This window comes from Palaemon carinicauda, chromosome 22 (genome assembly GCF_036898095.1).
Source record: "Palaemon carinicauda isolate YSFRI2023 chromosome 22, ASM3689809v2, whole genome shotgun sequence".
Classification (NCBI taxonomy): domain Eukaryota; kingdom Metazoa; phylum Arthropoda; class Malacostraca; order Decapoda; family Palaemonidae; genus Palaemon; species Palaemon carinicauda.
In genome coordinates, this window is record NC_090746.1 from 97820709 (window position 1) to 97837556 (window position 16848).

The following is a 16848-nucleotide window of genomic DNA, read 5'->3' on the forward strand; positions in this document are numbered from 1 at the left end:
TATGTTACCTAAACTTGTACTTGTGGGTAATTAATAGCTATGGTTTTTTAATAGCATTTGTAGGGACATAAACACATGATCATAGTATTACTATAAATCAGAAAACATATCAGTTAAAATTTTTGGTGCTAATATTATATGTGTATTTTTTTACAAGCAAGCATTGTGGTATCTTTAGGTTATTTTCTTTACGGAAATGAAATACTAAATATTTATTCCTATTATATTGTATAATGTATGTTTTTAAAAAGACATATAGCTAAAAGTCAAGATATTTAATCATAGCTTTACTCAAATTTCAGCTGATCACTAGTTTCTCAATCAGGTGAGGTTCTACTTGGTGATGATCTTTTTCATAATGTGATTCCCATTCTCCATTGTATTTCTTTGATAGAGTGCTCTTAATGGCACTTATGGACATTGGATTAACGCTGATAGATTGGAAAGCTACTTAACAATTCCAGGTTTTTTTTAACCTGTGATTTAGCTTATGACATTTTATGGTTTTGTTTCTATCCTTAGTTTCCATTATGCTTTCCTATTCGGTGAATATTTGTTGATCATTAAGCTTTGTCTTTAATCAGAACACATCGTATGCAGCTTGATGACATGCTTATGATAACTGTTATTCATTTTTTGTGAATAATCAAGTTGCAGCAGCAGTGATTTACTTCCACTTTTCATGCTTTGTTTGATCTGGAGCCTGCTCGTGATATTGAATAATCTGGAGAATTCCACATGGTTCATACTATTTTGTTAGATCATAATTCTTCTCTTAGGACAATTGTCCGGTTTGATCATACGGTGGTACACTTTCCAAAGCTATCAAGTTTATGTTTTTAATAACTGATTATTTAAGAAGGTTCTTTCTAGTAAGTTATTCTCTCGGAGAATCTATCGTCTGATAATTAAACAAAAGTCTTCTGACGTTTCTTTTCCTGGATCTTGCTGGAGGTTGAAATCTTATTAGTGGCTAATTGTTGATGGTATGATGAGTTGGAAATGCTAGTGTTTTTAAGAGTTAAGGCTTTCAACTATCTAGCTTGAAATATATTCCAAATCAAGTTGTGAAACATGATAATTTTAACTTCCTCAAAATTTATTTCTGGTCATGATAGATTTCTTTGTTTTTTTGTTTTTTTTTTTATGGAAAATAGGGATCTCGTTTGGAGATGTAATGAATTGTTAGTTTAGTTTCCTTTAGATCTAAGCCATCATAAATGCTTCCTGTTTGTCTCCTCTCTAAGGAAAAGTTAGAATAATTAAGCTTCATTTGTTACTGGAGGAAAGTACTGAAATCAAATATCAAACATGGGTACATCTAGATATCCGGAGAATCAAATTGTTTGATAAAATCGATCCCAAGAAATAACTAGTTCTTACTAATGGTAATAATTTCTCATGTTGGTTTCCTTGGATAATCCCCCTTAGGACACCAATATATCTATGCTTTTCTTCTTTGTTGTAAACATTTTTACGAAAATTATGTAAACAGTTATGATCTTTCAATATTAATGCTGATATTTTCCTTCATACTAAGTTTTGCCAGTTTTTACAAGGCATTTCTAAGTTTCAGGATTATGCCTGACTTAGGAAATTTTCAGGCCACCCTAGCTGACAGTTTTGAAAGCGCCAGTTTGGTTTTAAGAGATTTTGAATTTTTCCTTGACTCTATTTGTGATGGTTTGATATGACCTGATTTAAAGTATCTCCCGAAGTAAAATCTGATATCCTATGTGGTTATTCTTGGATCTGTGGAGTTCCTTTGACAATTCCTTGATCCATAGAGGTTTTTGAACAATCCTTGTTTACAGATTTTTTTCAAATAATTCTCTTTAGGATTTTGAGACACTTTCTATCAATTAAAGAGAGTTACAGAGTTCTTTTTGTTTAATGAATTTTCTCTTGGCAAATACTGCCTTTATTTGCCAATATATTCTGATAACACACTTTAGGTCTGATATGAGCTTTTTATAGTACTCTGGAAAATTTTGGACACTCTCTATAAAAAAAAGTGGCAGAGTTCCCGTGTTTAATGAATTTTCTCTTTGCAAATACTGGTTATTGGGCAATGCCTGGATTTGCTAAGGTTTTCTGATAACACTCATTAGTTCCTATATGCTTAAATCTTCCTTAATGGCACTCCTTATCCTAAGGAGTCATTTGAGGAGTTGCTTAGCCATGGATTGTGATGAAATCCTGGTTTCACATTGTTTTAAGGTTATTTGGGATGTTCATTAGTTTACTTAGTAATCTGGCAATCCTTTACTTATTAAGTTCTTCGAGGTGTTTCTTGGTTCAATTTGCTTAGCCATGGATTGTGATGAAATCCTGGTTTCACATTGTTTTAAGGTTATTTGGGATGTTCATTAGTTTACTTAGTAATCTGGCAATCCTTTACTTATTAAGTTCTTCGAGGTGTTTCTTGGTTCAATAAGATATCTGGAACATTTATTTGATCTATCAGTTTTTAGTACATCCTCGTTTGCGGAATTTATGTTATAGAACACAATGGTTTGTTAAGGCTACCACATTGTCTATGGAGTTATTGGGGCCTTATTCCCTAGTCTATTCAGTTACTCAAGACACTTTTTGGTCTTGAAAGTTATTCTGGACACCTTTCTTCTTTGGTGTTATTTTGAACACTTTGAAGTTGTCTTGGGCACCCATTGGATGATGAAGTAATCTGGGACATTGCTTGATAGATATTTGGAGCACTATATTGCCTATGGAATGATCTAGAACAATAATTCTGTAGGGAGGTATCCCCTATAAGCCTTGGCCTAAGGAGCTATTTTATATCCCTCCTTTTTTCTTGTTTCTATACAAGAAATTCAATGTTTCATGTTTTTTTTTTTAACCTCTCTTGTTTTTAAGAGTTTTTTGTCTCTCATTTCTTCTGCAGTTTTCTTGTTGCTCTTTAGGTTCCAGTTCTCTTGTCAATCTTGAGGCTCCAGAGTTGCCTGGCGTTGCTCTGTGAATTAAGATCTAATTGGCAAATTCTTCGTAATTGGTTGACTTAAGATTTATACATATTACTAATAATTTTACTTCTATAGTTTTCGGGATATTTAAAAGAGAACTTCTGTATCAATGGAATTCAAGGTATATTGTCACATGTAGCACCTTAAGTTTTTCTTTCTATGCCATCTGCCAAACAATCACAGAACTAGCGAGATATTTACTCTTCCCCATTTGTTTTTTAAATAAAGAAAAATATTCGAGAATTCAAATCTTGATATTGTGTAAACTTTTTGTATATTGCTAATGGAAAACCGAATACAATAATTTACTTTAGTTTTCCCATTTATTAAAGATAATGTTTTGCTATTTTCCCATTTCACAATTCTGTGTTTTCTAAGGATGAAAACAAATGAGAATAATGTACTTCTTTAGATTTATATATTGAAGAAAATTTTGGTACCTTTTATTTCTTATTTTGTAATGTCTGAAAAGTCTTAAATATTAGTCAAATTTCGTCCCTCTGACCTTTTGTATTACTTTGCAACAGTTGGCTCTCTCTCTCTCTCTCTCTCTCTCTCTCTCTCTCTCTCTCTCTCTCTCTCTCTCTCTCTCTCTCTATTCATATACGTTTTTTTTGCAAGAAATTTAGGAACTTTAAAAGTTAGTCAGGGGTAATGGGAAAACTAGTCAATGAAACTTAAGATTAAATCCTTTATCATGATATATAGGTCAGTGAACGTCTATTGAAGAAGATTATTATGAAACATCGTTTGCCTAGACTAAAGGTCATAGGATTTAAGTTATGTGAGAAGCCGGATATGAAATCTAATATATTATCTACGTAGGTGTGTAGTTCCAACAGTGTACCTCCGACTGTTGCATTTTAGGCATAGCTTGATGGTCTTTGCAATATCCATCTGACCATACCTGCACTTGCACGTTCTTTCTGACCCTACCAGCACTGGCACTTTCCTTCTGACCCTACCTGCACTGGCACGTTTCTTTTGACCCTACCTGCACTTCCATATTCCTTCTGACCCTACCTGCACTGGCACGTTCCTTCTAACCCTACCTATACTGGCACGTTCATTCTGACCCTACCTGTACTGGCCCGTTCCTTCTGACCCTACCTGCATTTGGACTTTCCTTCTGACCCTACCTGCTCTTGGACTTTCCTTCTGGCCCTACCTGTACTTTCCCGTTCCTTCTGATCTTACATGCAATTTCTATTTCCTTCTGGTTCTAACTGCACTTGCATTTTCCTTCTGATCCTACCTTCACTTGCACGTTCCTTCTGACCCCATCTGCACTTGCACGTTCCTTCTGACCCCATCTGCACTTGGACTTTCCTTCTGACCCTACCTGCACTTAACAATTTCTTCTGTTCCTACATGCACTTACACTTTCCTTCTGACCCTACCTACACTTACCCTTTCCTTCTGACCCTACCTGCACTTGCACTTTCCTTCTGACCCTACCTCCACATTTCTGTTCCTTCTGACCCTACCTCCACATTCCTGTTCCTTCTAACCCTACCTCCACATTCCTGTTCCTCCTGACCCTACCTGCACTTAACAGTTCCCTTTGATCCTACATGTACTTACACTTTCCCTCTGACCCTACCTGCAGTTCCACGTTCCTTGTGACCATACCTGCACTTTCCTGTTCCTCCTGACCCTACCTCCACATTCTTGTTCCTTCTGACCTTACCTGCACTTACCAGTTCCTTCTGACCCTATCTACACTCACACTTTCCTTGTGACCCTACCTGCACTTTCCTGTTCCTTCTGACCCTACCTGCACTTTCCTGTTCCTTCTGACCCTACCTGCACTTAACAGTTCCTTCTGACCCTGCCTACACTCTCACTTTCCTTCTGACCCTACCTGCACTTTCCTGTTCCTTCTGACCCTACCTCCACTTTCCTGTTCCTTCTGACCCTACCTGCACTTTCCTGTTCCTTCTGACCCTACCTGCACATTCTTGTTCCTTCTGACCTTACCTGCACTTAACAGTTCCTTCTGACCCTACCTACACTCACACTTTCCTTGTGACCCTACCTGCACTTTACTGTTCCTTCTGACCCTACCTGCACTTTCCTGTTCCTTCTGACCCTACCTCCACTTTCCTGTTCCTTCTGACCCTACTTGCACTTTCCTGTTCCTTCTGACCCTACCTCCACATTCTTGTTCCTTCTGACCCTACCTCCACTTTCCTGTTCCTTCTGACCCTACTTGCACTTTCCTGTTCCTTCTGACCCTACCTCCACATTCTTGTTCCTTCTGACCCTACCTGCACTTAACAGTTCCTTCTGACCCTACTACACTCACACTTTCCTTGTGACCCTACCTGCACTTTACTGTTCCTTCTGACCCTACCTGCACTTTCCTGTTCCTTCTGACCCTACCTCCACTTTCCTGTTCCTTCTGACCCTACCTGCACTTTCCTGTTCCTTCTAATCCTACCTCCACATTCTTGTTCCTTCGGACCTTACCTGCACTTAACAGTTCCTTCTGACCCTACCTACACTCACACTTTCCTTGTGACCCTACCTGCACTTTCCTGTTCCTTCTGACCCTACCTGCGCTTTCCTGTTCCTTCTGACCCTACCTGCACTTTCCTGTTCCTTCTGACCCTACCTGCACTTTCCTGTTCCTTCTGACCCTACCTCCACATTCTTGTTCCTTCTGACCCTACCTACACTCACACTTTCCTTGTGACCCTACCTGCACTTTACTGTTCCTTCTGACCCTACCTCCACTTTCCTGTTCCTTCTGACCCTACCTGCACTTAACAGTTCCTTCTGATCCTACATGCACTTTCACTTTTCCTTCTGATCCTACCTACAATTACACTTTCCTTCTGACTCTACCTGCACTTACACTTTCTTTCCGACCCCACCTACAATTACACTTTCCTTCTGACCCTACCTGCACCTGCTTTATATGTCACGAAATATTGGTTAAACTGATGAAGAGTTCAGCTCATTAGATGTTTTTTAATGAAAATATAGTAAGAGTAAATTTCAATGATATTATAGGATATAAGTTCAGGTTAATGTTATGGATTTAAAGGTAATAAGTATTTTCGATAAATACTCTCTCTCTCTCTCTCTCTCTCTCTCTCTCTCTCTCTCTCTCTCTCTCTCTCTCTCTCTCTCTCTGCTACATGAATATACCTTGAAGAATAACATACTAATCATTAAAAGTAATGGAAGATTATGTACACATTTTCCAGTAAGGGTGAATTATGAAGTAGTTCTCTTTTATATTAACCTGATGCTCGCCTCCAATTTCAGATCTCCCACTCCCCATCCTTGATCCTTCCTTACCCCAAATTTGGAAATGTTATAAAAAAAAAAAAAAAAAAAAAAAGATTCTCGCCTCATATGGCTGACGAGTCTCCTTCTGCCCCCCTCCTCTTTGAGCATCAGCCTTTGCCATTTTATTCCTCACCATAAAAAGGGCTGAAGGGTTCATGAGGTAGATCCTGATCTTAACTAGAGTAATCACTTGTTCTTTAAGACTATTATTCTATTCCCCATGTACAGAATTTGTTCATTTTTTTACTGGTGTTTTGAGAGCTGTAGCTCAATGTGTTTATTTGAATATATTGTACTTGTCAAAGGCCAACTACCTGTATTGGTAAACATATTGGATTTTAGTCTGCTTGTTTATCTAGCTGTCTTGTCAGAGTAGGTTTTATGCTGACAGCTAAAGTCATGAAAATTATTGCTGTGTTATACCATTATTAACTTTATCAAAAGCCTCAAATTCTTAAAATTGTTTTGGTTATCAGAATTTATAATTTTGTATAAATAATCTTATTCAAATAATTTCAAAATGTTTAAGAAACTTTCATTGTAGGAGGTTATACTGTCAAACTTACAGGTTTTGGTACTGTCATTTTCATTTCTAGCAAAGTTATATGCACTTATGTCAATGACAAAAACATGTTAATTTGTTATGAACTGTGTAATGTGAGTAGTGGAAAGTATCTAATGTAAAAGGATTGTGATTCAATGTGCTCCAGATATGTTTATGTTCTTTTTGAAGTTAATGTGTAATCAGTGGTAACTTTTAGTTCCAAATTTCATAAAAAAAATTTAAATTAAAGTATAATTAAAATGTTAGAGATTAATGATAAGTATACTTAACGTAATTGTTTCGAGGAATTTGGTAAGAGGGTCATTTTGAAGTCTTTAATTTCAGAACTATTCATTATGGCGAGATAGCTGGGCTCTCTGAAAAGGTGCACAGCTCGGTTCATAAATTCCATTTTGCTTCTTGGCTCGGGTCGTTTGTGCCTATGACATAAAGAAGGGATAAATAACACTTTAATCATTTCTAGAATAATTGTGTAATAAGTTCTTGAATATGTTATAGCTGATTTGGTATTAAGAATAGGTTTGTAGATCGTTGACAAAGAATCTCGTCAGGTTTGTATTTTAATTGAGAAGTTTCCTGGATTTAGGGGAAAGATTTTATTCGGTTCCTTATATTGGTCAAGGTATGAAAGATTCATTTCCATAAAATTGCTTTGTTTATGTATCATCTAATTTGTGTTTTGAGGATGCATTGATTTTTATGTAGCCTTTTTTGGTTAGTGCAATACTGATGTGCAGAAATAGTCCTTTCTTTAAACAGTATTCTTCCTTGAGAAGAATTCAAAGCTTTGTAACGTATTATGTTTTATACACCTGCAAAGCTCACAGCAACTGGGATATCTTATTTAAAAAGTTAGTTTAATCCCCTTAATATAGATATATCATGATACCTTAACTATCTTTATAGCTCTATATCTTGCTAATGTACAATATAGATATTTTAATATTATTGAATTAAACATTGAATCTTGGGCAGATTCGTAACTAATATTTTTGTTTAGCCATTTTAGCTCCTGTTCATTTGTTAGATGGTCTGGGCTTATAGCAAGTTTCACTTTAGGTTTATCAGTCAACTGGTATCAATCTGTCCTAATTAAAACTAGCGTGAACTTTGATTAACATTGTAATGATTGAAATACTTCACAATCGGAACATTGAAAGTAATCAAAGTAATAATAAACCTTACTTATTATTTGTAAGGAATATCTTTTGAAAAAAGAAGGAAAATTCTTATGGATCTCTAATGAAAGTAATGAAATGAGAAATTTACAAATTGTTACATTAAAAGAGGGTACAGCTTAGAATATTCCAGTACAATATTGAAAGTCTTTTGATGTCACTTGAATTTTAAAGTTCTAATCTTGCCAAAATCAAAGTACCCGCTACTGATTTTGTAAGAAATCATCTCTCTCTCTCTCTCTCTCTCTCTCTCTCTCTCTCTCTCTCTCTCTCTCTCTCTCTCTCTCTCTCTCTCTCTCTCTCTCTCTCTCATACCAGAAGGGGTACTGCCACTAGTTCTCTGTAGGCATTACCTAAGGGCCTTGGCAGCGGTAATTCTAACAATAGCTGCATTAACTTTATAACCTTCAACTTTACCTTCTTTCCTGTCTTCAATTTTACCTCCTCCTTTGCTGCCTTCAATCTTATCTCCTCCTTTGGTGCCTTCAACTTTACCTCCTTCTTTCCTGCCTTCAGCTTTACCTCTACTTTTGCTGTCTTCAACTTTACCTCCTCCTTTGCTGCCTTTAACTTGACCTCCTTCTTTCTTGCCTTCAACTTTACCTCCTTTCCTGCCTTCAACTTTACCTCCTTTCCTGCCTTCAACTTTACCTCCTTTCCTGCCTTCAACTTTACCTCCTCCTTTCCTGCCTTCAACTTTTCCTCCTCCTTTCCTGCCTTCAACTTTACCTCTTCCTTTCCTGCTTTCAACTTTGCCTCCTTCTCTGCTGCCTTCAACTTTAACTCCTCTTTTGCTGCCTTCAACTTTAACTCCTCTTTTGCTGCCTTCAACTTTACCTCCTCCTTTCCTGCCTTCCTCTTTATCTCCTCCTACCCCGCCTTCAACTTTACCTCTTCCTTTCCTGCCTTCAACTTTACCTTCTCCTTTCCTGCCTTCAACTTTACCTCCTCCTTTCCTGCCTTTAACTTTACCTCCTCCTTTCCTGCCTTCCTCTCCTTCCTCTTTATCTCCTCCTACCCTGCCTTCAACTTTACCTCTTCCTTTCCTGCCTTCAACTTTACCTCCTCCTTTACTGCCTTTAACTTTACCTCCTTCTTTCTTGCCTTCAACTTTACCTCCTTTCCTGCCTTCAACTTTACCTCCTCCTTTCCTGCCTTCAACCTTACCTCCTCCTTTCCTGCCTTCAACTTTACCTCCTCCTTTCCTGCTTTCAACTTTGCCTCCTTCTCTGCTGCCTTCAACTTTAACTCCTCTTTGGCTGCCTTCAACTTTACCGCCTCCTTTCCTGCCTTCCTCTTTATCTCCTCCTACCCCGCCTTCAACTTTATCTCTTCCTTTCCTGCCTTTAACTTTACCTTCTCCTCTCCTGCCTTTAACTTTATCTCCTTCTTTCCTGCCTTTAACTTTACCTCCTCCTTTCCTGCCTTCCTCTTTATCTCCTCCTACCCTGCCTTCAGCTTTACCTCCTCCTTTGCTGCCTTCAACTTTACCTCCTCATTTGCTGCCTCCAACTTCACCTGCTCTTTTACTGCCTTCAATACTGCCTTCAACTTTACCTCCTCCTTTCCTGCCTTCAACTTTACCTCCTCCTTTCCTGCCTTCAACTTTACCTCCTCCATTCCTGCCTTTAACTTTACCTCACACTTTGCTGCCTTCAACTTTACATCCTCCTCTCCTGCCTTCAACTTTACATCCTCCTCTCCTACCTTCAACTTTACATCCTCCTCTCCTGCCTTCAACTTTACATCCTCCTCTCCTGCCTTCAACTTTACCTCCTCCTTTCTTGACTTTAACTTTACCTTCTCCTTTCCTGCCTTCGACTGTACCTCAACCTTTCCTGCATTAATTCTTTCATCTTGCTTTCCAATTTCTTATACATTTAACTTCAAAGTGTACCTGCATGGTTTCCCACGATTGGTCTCTGTTGTTGAATGGCTTTGCAGGTCAAATTGTTGGGCTATATGCCTAAAGTTAATCTCGTTTCCCTCTTAAAATATGATAATAACAAGATACCTCGTCAGATGATTTTCATTTCTTATTACCAAGGAGCTCCATTGTTTCTTACTTAAGTCTACTTTACTCTCTTAAGATTGTTATTCATCGCACATCAGTATAGCAAAAATTATTAAAACTCATTGTAATTTTATACTTGATATGAGTTTTGCTTAATTGAGATGAATATTTGGAAATATTAGACGTTAGGGCTTAGTGCTATGAAATTAAGAATTCCACTGCAAGGAATAAGGGGTTGTTATGCTAGTATTGAAGAATGATTGTTGTGATATTTTTACGGAGAAGTTATGTCATTCTTTTGCCTAATTCCTTTCAATAGATCATATTCCAAGGTGGACCATGGAAGTCCGCTTTTTGTCAGTGTATCCTTAAAAAATTCAGACTGAAACGATTTTAGTTACAGCTTTTTTTACTTAGATATGTGTACGAATTAGGATTACAGGTTTTTATGTATAATTAGGGTGGGGTTTTCATTGTAATTTAACGTAACGTAGCATCTGAAAAAAAAAAAAAATTCTAAATCTATATAAAATGGAAAAAAATATCCTCTATCCATTATTCAGCCAACCCATTGGTAGGCTTGAAATTCGAGTTTCTTAAAGAAAAACAAATATTTTTTTCCCAAAAGTTTCGAAAACTCAGCTTCAGTAAGCAGGGCGTATAAAAAGATTGCACTTTCAAAACTTTTAAATAGCGCATTATAATCTTGATAATTAAGCTTTATAATATGCGTAAATAATATATTTTTCTTTATGATGTATGTTTTTGACTCGAAAATTTTGTTTTCGTCGATATTTATATGAAAAACTTTAAAGAGCAATTTTTTCTCGATTTTCGAATTTCAAGGCACTATTTATGTAATTTTTTAAACTATATAAGTAGAATATATTTGTCTTCATAAAGTCAGCAAGAAGTAAATGATAGAAAATTACAATTTGTGTTTCTGTTCACAGAAGCTTTGATTTCATGCTTAGCTCTTTATTAGTACATATTTTTTAAAAAATAATGAACTTGTATAAAAGTTAAAATTTCTGGTCCTGTGTTTATAAAGAAAACTTTTATAGTTTTTCAATCTTAATTAAAATGCGTAATGAATTCATCATTTATATATTTCATTAGCTTGAAATGCTGTGGATTACAGGTAATTAAGTATTTCATAATCTAAATATACATTTGCCTTCGTTGGTAATAATTTCAACTGCCTAATATTGAAAGGTATTTATGAGCTCAGAGACGTTTCCGTTTTGAATAATACTAAAATTAGATCTGTTATTTAATGTATTCTTTTTGTACCGATTCTCAGTAGCGAATATTGCACTCCGAAAACTTGATCTCTGCTTGTCTGTCTGTGTCTTTCATTTCTGAGCTCATTTTAATAACTTAGAAAATAATTAAATTATCTAAATTCGTAGAAATATCTTCAATCATTTTGACTGTAACTTGTAGTTATATATTTAGTTACGCAGGACCTGCGTGAAATTCGTAATAAAGATTCACCTCTTTTGATTATAAGCTGAGGATATATTCTCGTGATAGTAGAGTGATGGATTAAAGCAGGGGATGGTTTAGTAAAAGATTGTAACATGAGGAGGATATTATGAATGGTTGAGGTGATAATAGTAGTTTAAGGGATTGAATGTTGGGAATAGTATACTAAAATTAGGGATTATAAGCTGAATAGTATATTATAAAAATATAAGCTGAGGATAGTATCTGGTGAGGTTAACTTTATTTGATTTTATAGGTGTATAAGACAGTCAAATTTATAGGATTAGTGTACATTTTGGGGGTATTGTATATAGTCCTAAGTTTGTCATTAGTATTTATATCAATTTTGAATTAAAAGGATCAATCTCAAACTGTCGGTAAATATTCAATTAGATTATTTTCATAGCCCTGTCTCTGCAAGTAAAAAGAAACCCATTTTCAAAAGGTATTTTAGTCATGGTTATATAATATCTCTCATTGTTTTAGTTTAGATTTAAAGTAAAATGTTTCAGGTTAAAGTCTCATTTCCCAGGGTTTGCATTCGAGAACATTATTACACAGCTAAAGTGATTCAGGTGTCCACGTGTAAGATGAATGCGTACTTCGGTCCGATCTGACTGTCTGCTGGGGGGAGTAGCAAGGATGGTCAGGGCAGTAGTCTTGCACGGCTCTCCTCTTTTACCCGACTCAATCATCTGCATTGAAATGGCACGAGCCAGGGAGGGAGGCAACTTTGGCATTTGTGAATCTTGTCTGCTTTTGAGAAAGCTTCAGGTGTCTGTAGTAATGGATCGTTCTGAGATTGCTCAAAGGCTTGAAAATGACTCTGTTACTGCTTTTAGATTTTGTGTTGGTTTTACATTTGAGAATTTGTTTTTCTTGTTTTCTTGTCGAAATGTATAATTTCCTTTATCATTAAAGAATTAACGTAATTCTACAATCACTGGAATCTGATGTATAGTAATGTAAAAATTTACATAAATGTTTTACCATTTAACTTAAGGAGAACTCCAAACTATTTCTGAACTCTTTGGATTACAATCCTGATATTATTGTTTGTAAAATTATCAATAAAAAAAAAAACGAAAAAAAAGAAGGAAAAGGATAGCATTCAAGGGCCTGGTAACATTGCTTCCTCAGAAGAAAATTTTGCATTAAGTTTCTCGTTACTAGGTGGGACAGGGGATGGCCTTGGTGGGCTTTCCTTTTTCTTCTTTATTTATTAATAATTTTATAAATCTATTAGATAAAACACTACTTACTTAGGCAGTCATGAAATATGTAACCTCAAAGTTATGCTGAGCTTCAAACACACCTTCAGGTTTTCGAGAAAAAGAAAACGGACACTGATCAATATCAAAGAAAACGGATTGTTATTCAGTAAACGATGGTAGAAGAGGGAATACTCACCTAGAGTCTCTCCTGGTCTAACTGTGAGTTTAAATGATGACAAACGTTAAGTTTTCTTTGAATTTGTGGCGTTTAAAGCTTTCAGAAAATGAGGTTTCATGAATTTAATACACGTTTATGTCATTGACTTCATAGTGTTTGTATTTATTATATAATTAAGCTGATTATACTGAAACCTGTTTCATGTTTGACATTTAATCTACTACAATAAAAGTCTTTAACGAATTTCTAAGTTTTTCTTCAGCCATATTGTGTTAATTGGAAGTTTTAACTACCTATTTAGGTTTATTTCTGTACTTAAGATTTTAATTCAACATCTTTGAGATTGAATAAGAGGCTTTTGAGGAATATTAACTAAAGGAAATAACAAGGCCATTATTATCATGACTTTAGTCTGGATTAACCTACTTTACAGACAGTTGGATTAAGAAGTGAACTTTGGTTCCATATGAAATACTAAGACACAGTTCGGCCATCTTGTACCTTATATTCATAAAACACTACTGCTGCTCTCATCTCCCCAGTGGGGGGTGAACAAACTCTATATATGGGGGATCAATAGTAGTCCCAAAGAACAAGTGGCTAGTTGGGAGAAAGGACCATTTCATGAGCCTTTTGGCCCTTTTTACGTGGGGAATAAGGCATTTGCTGATGCTAGAAGGGGTAGGGGGGCGTTTAGGGAGAACACTCTGCCATATGAGGCTTAGTATAGGGAGAATACTTAGTAGTTACATTTTCGTTTTTTTTTCATTTTCTATTTTTTAATTTTCATCCCATTTTCTTTTTATGTACTATTGGAAACTAAATTAAAAAGTGTAATATACCTTTATGCATTTTATTTCTCCATTCTTATATTACAATGTTATTATACAAAGTATATATACAGTTTATTGAAGTTCAATATATCTAAACAGTCTATATAATTGCTTGAAAGTTCTGGTACATAAAGCAAAATTGATCAAAATGATTAGTTATAAATGTTGTTGTAAATAATAGGCGTTACTTAAGGTCACTTGCATAAAAATAGACAGACGATCATTAGAGGTCCCAAATGATAATTTATCACAAAAAAGGGGATATTCAACTGATAATAGTATAAATACATATATTACATAAGTAAAGGTAGATGTCCTAACATTTTGACGTCAGAGTAATATTGCATTACTGAATACTTGTCATATTTTAGGTTCATTATAGTCAGAGCTGGAAAAGGTTTATGCATAATATATTGAGCACAAGATTTGTGAATAGCAAATTAAGGAACTAATTCATCCATAACAGAAATGAGACGTTCCTAAGGTTCAGAAAGAGGTGGGCAGAAATTTCTTTATAACCCCATTAATTAATGGTGAAGATTATGTTTTCCTCCTTTTCAAAATTGAAATAGTTGGGTCTTAAATAAACATTTCAAATTTGACGAGTAAACTCTTAGGCTTTACCATTAACTGTGGATATTAAGAAATTTCTGCCCACTTCTTGCTAAACCTAAGAATTGCTTAAGACTTCTTATTGATGAATCAGTTTAATTAGCTATTCACAAATCATGTACTCAAAATTATTCATGCACCTTTTCCAGATCTGACTATAATAAACCTAGAATACGACTCGATTATTCAGTAATGCCATATTTCTAACTACTGACGTCAAAATGTTGGGCCATCTACCCTTACTTATTCAATACATGTAGTTATTCCATTAGCAATGGTATATATTTTTTTTGTATCATAAATTATCATTCAGGACCATTGATTTTGTATCAAAGTATTTGTCTCTACAAATTTTCATTAGGCAATTGACATTAAGTAGCCCCTATTATTTACAACAAAAATATTTTGAATAATTCTAACCACAATACAGTTTGAATCATACGAGCATCTAAAGTCTCAATGAAGTTTTAGTTATTGATATGTTGTATGTAATGAAATCATAAATGACAAAACATAGTACTTTATTGTATATGAAAACAACTGGTTTTAAGCATGTCATATTTGCTTTGTTACGTTAATAAGAAAAAAAAACCCTTATTACCATTCCCAATTATCATCTTTAGTTATTTTTTATTAGATTTGGAATACAATTTTACCTATAAAACCATGTTTAATAGGTTTTAAAAATACAACCTACATTTCTATCACAACTGGTAATTTCAACCACAAAACTACCTTCTATTTTGTAAATATTATTTTACAAGTACTAACCTTTGAAGTACTACTTCAAAATGCTACGTTGAAAGGAATTTAGCAGGCATTCACCAAATTGTTTTAAGAACCTAATAATTTTTGTTTCTTTGACCTAACCTATGACATAAATAAATAACGAGCCAACTATTTTTTCCTGATGAAATTGAGCCTTGGGTACAATTTCTCCCTTCCAGTATCCCTTTAAAGCTTGCCCTACGTATCAAGAACTAGAAATATGAGCATTCTCTTTACAAACGGTTAAGCTTAACCATTCCATTAGGTATAACTACTCCTTCAAGCCTTCGTGGAAAAATCTTAAGTTTTACTTTAAAACATTTCTTAGAACATCCACTTTGAGAAATATTCCATAAGTGTTGCTTTAAAACTACTTCATTAATGGTTTCCTTTTTTTAAGAATATCATGAAAAAAATAAAAATTTAATCTTCCCTGGAACTCAAATTTAATTACTATTCCTTTCATAAAACCTTTTGATATAAATCCAATTTGTAAAATGCTCCAAGCTAGAACTTCTATCAACTATATGGGCTATATTCTAGACTAGAGTACTAGGCAGTTAACTGCATATTTTGTACAAAGAATATACGAAGCTTAAAACCAGTACACAATAGATTTTACCCTTTCAATGGCAATTTTGTCATCCGTATGCCTTGAAACAAAGATGCCCGTTCATTGAATTTTAAAGAAATACATAAATAGGATCTACTACTGCAAACAAGCAATTGAAATATTGGGATTTTCTGAAAAATAATTATTAACCTGAAATTACTGATACTTATTTGATATGAAGCTTTGAGGTCAAACTTACATCTAGGGAAAAACAATTTTCAAACAATGTAAATTTATCTTGAAACTGCAATCATTTTTTTTCTTATAGTGGATATAACCTTGCGAGAGAGAGAGAGAGAGAGAGAGAGAGAGAGAGAGAGAGAGAGAGAGAGAGAGAGAGAGAGAGAGAGAGATTCCCTTCACAAAGATTCAAAATTATGCTTATGAACTTTCTTGCTTCTAGTTACACAATATAGATTAATAAGTAAATTAATATGTAATCCTTATTAATAAATGAAACGCGAAACCTCTACAGACCATACTTGACTCTCCCTTTGTTTATTTGAATATGAAAAATATAATTCTAGTATTGGGGATTTATATGAAATTAAAAGCTCAGCAAATGTCATCATTTTAAGAGGGCAGGAATTACGACGATTATTTTACTACGTTCATATCAATTATTATTATTATTATTATTATTATTATTATTATTATTATTATTATTATTATTATTATTATTATTATTATTACTTGCTAAGCTACAACCTTAGTTGGGAAAGCAGAGTGATATTAGCCCAGGGGCTCCAACAGGGAAAATTGCAATACGGTACTTATACTTATACACGTGTTGATTGTTCAAGTATGATAAGCTATTTGTCACCCATCGCACCCTTAAGAAAAAAGTGAATGAACAACACAGAGAACCACACTTTTTTGTCCATCTGAAGTAGATTAGCTTTTACAGTTTAAGAGAATCTTGGCCTAGATTTGACCTTGTGCAAAAGGAAATTCAGTGACATTTGCTAATAATTAGATGAGAGTCACAAAAAAAGAGATATGTGTATGTATAAGATTGCCTTGCCTTATGCAAGACACGGGCTCCAGCGATGGCAGCCCGTAAATATAACAGATGAAATGGTTCCCCCTTTTAGTGAAATA

The 16848-nt window shown here is 34.9% G+C and overlaps 1 protein-coding gene across 1 annotated transcript; it reads right to left on the reverse strand.

The window, feature by feature from the left end:
• Positions 1-8376: 8376 nt before the first annotated feature.
• Positions 8377-10083, reverse strand: LOC137615978 (cylicin-2-like). Its single transcript, XM_068345660.1, has 3 exons — positions 10071-10083; positions 9671-9865; positions 8377-9518 (listed from the first exon to the last, which is right to left on the reverse strand). Exons 1-3 carry the CDS (start codon positions 10081-10083, stop codon positions 8377-8379), a joined length of 1350 nt encoding a protein of 449 aa, XP_068201761.1.
• Between the last annotated feature and the right edge of the window lie 6765 nt (positions 10084-16848).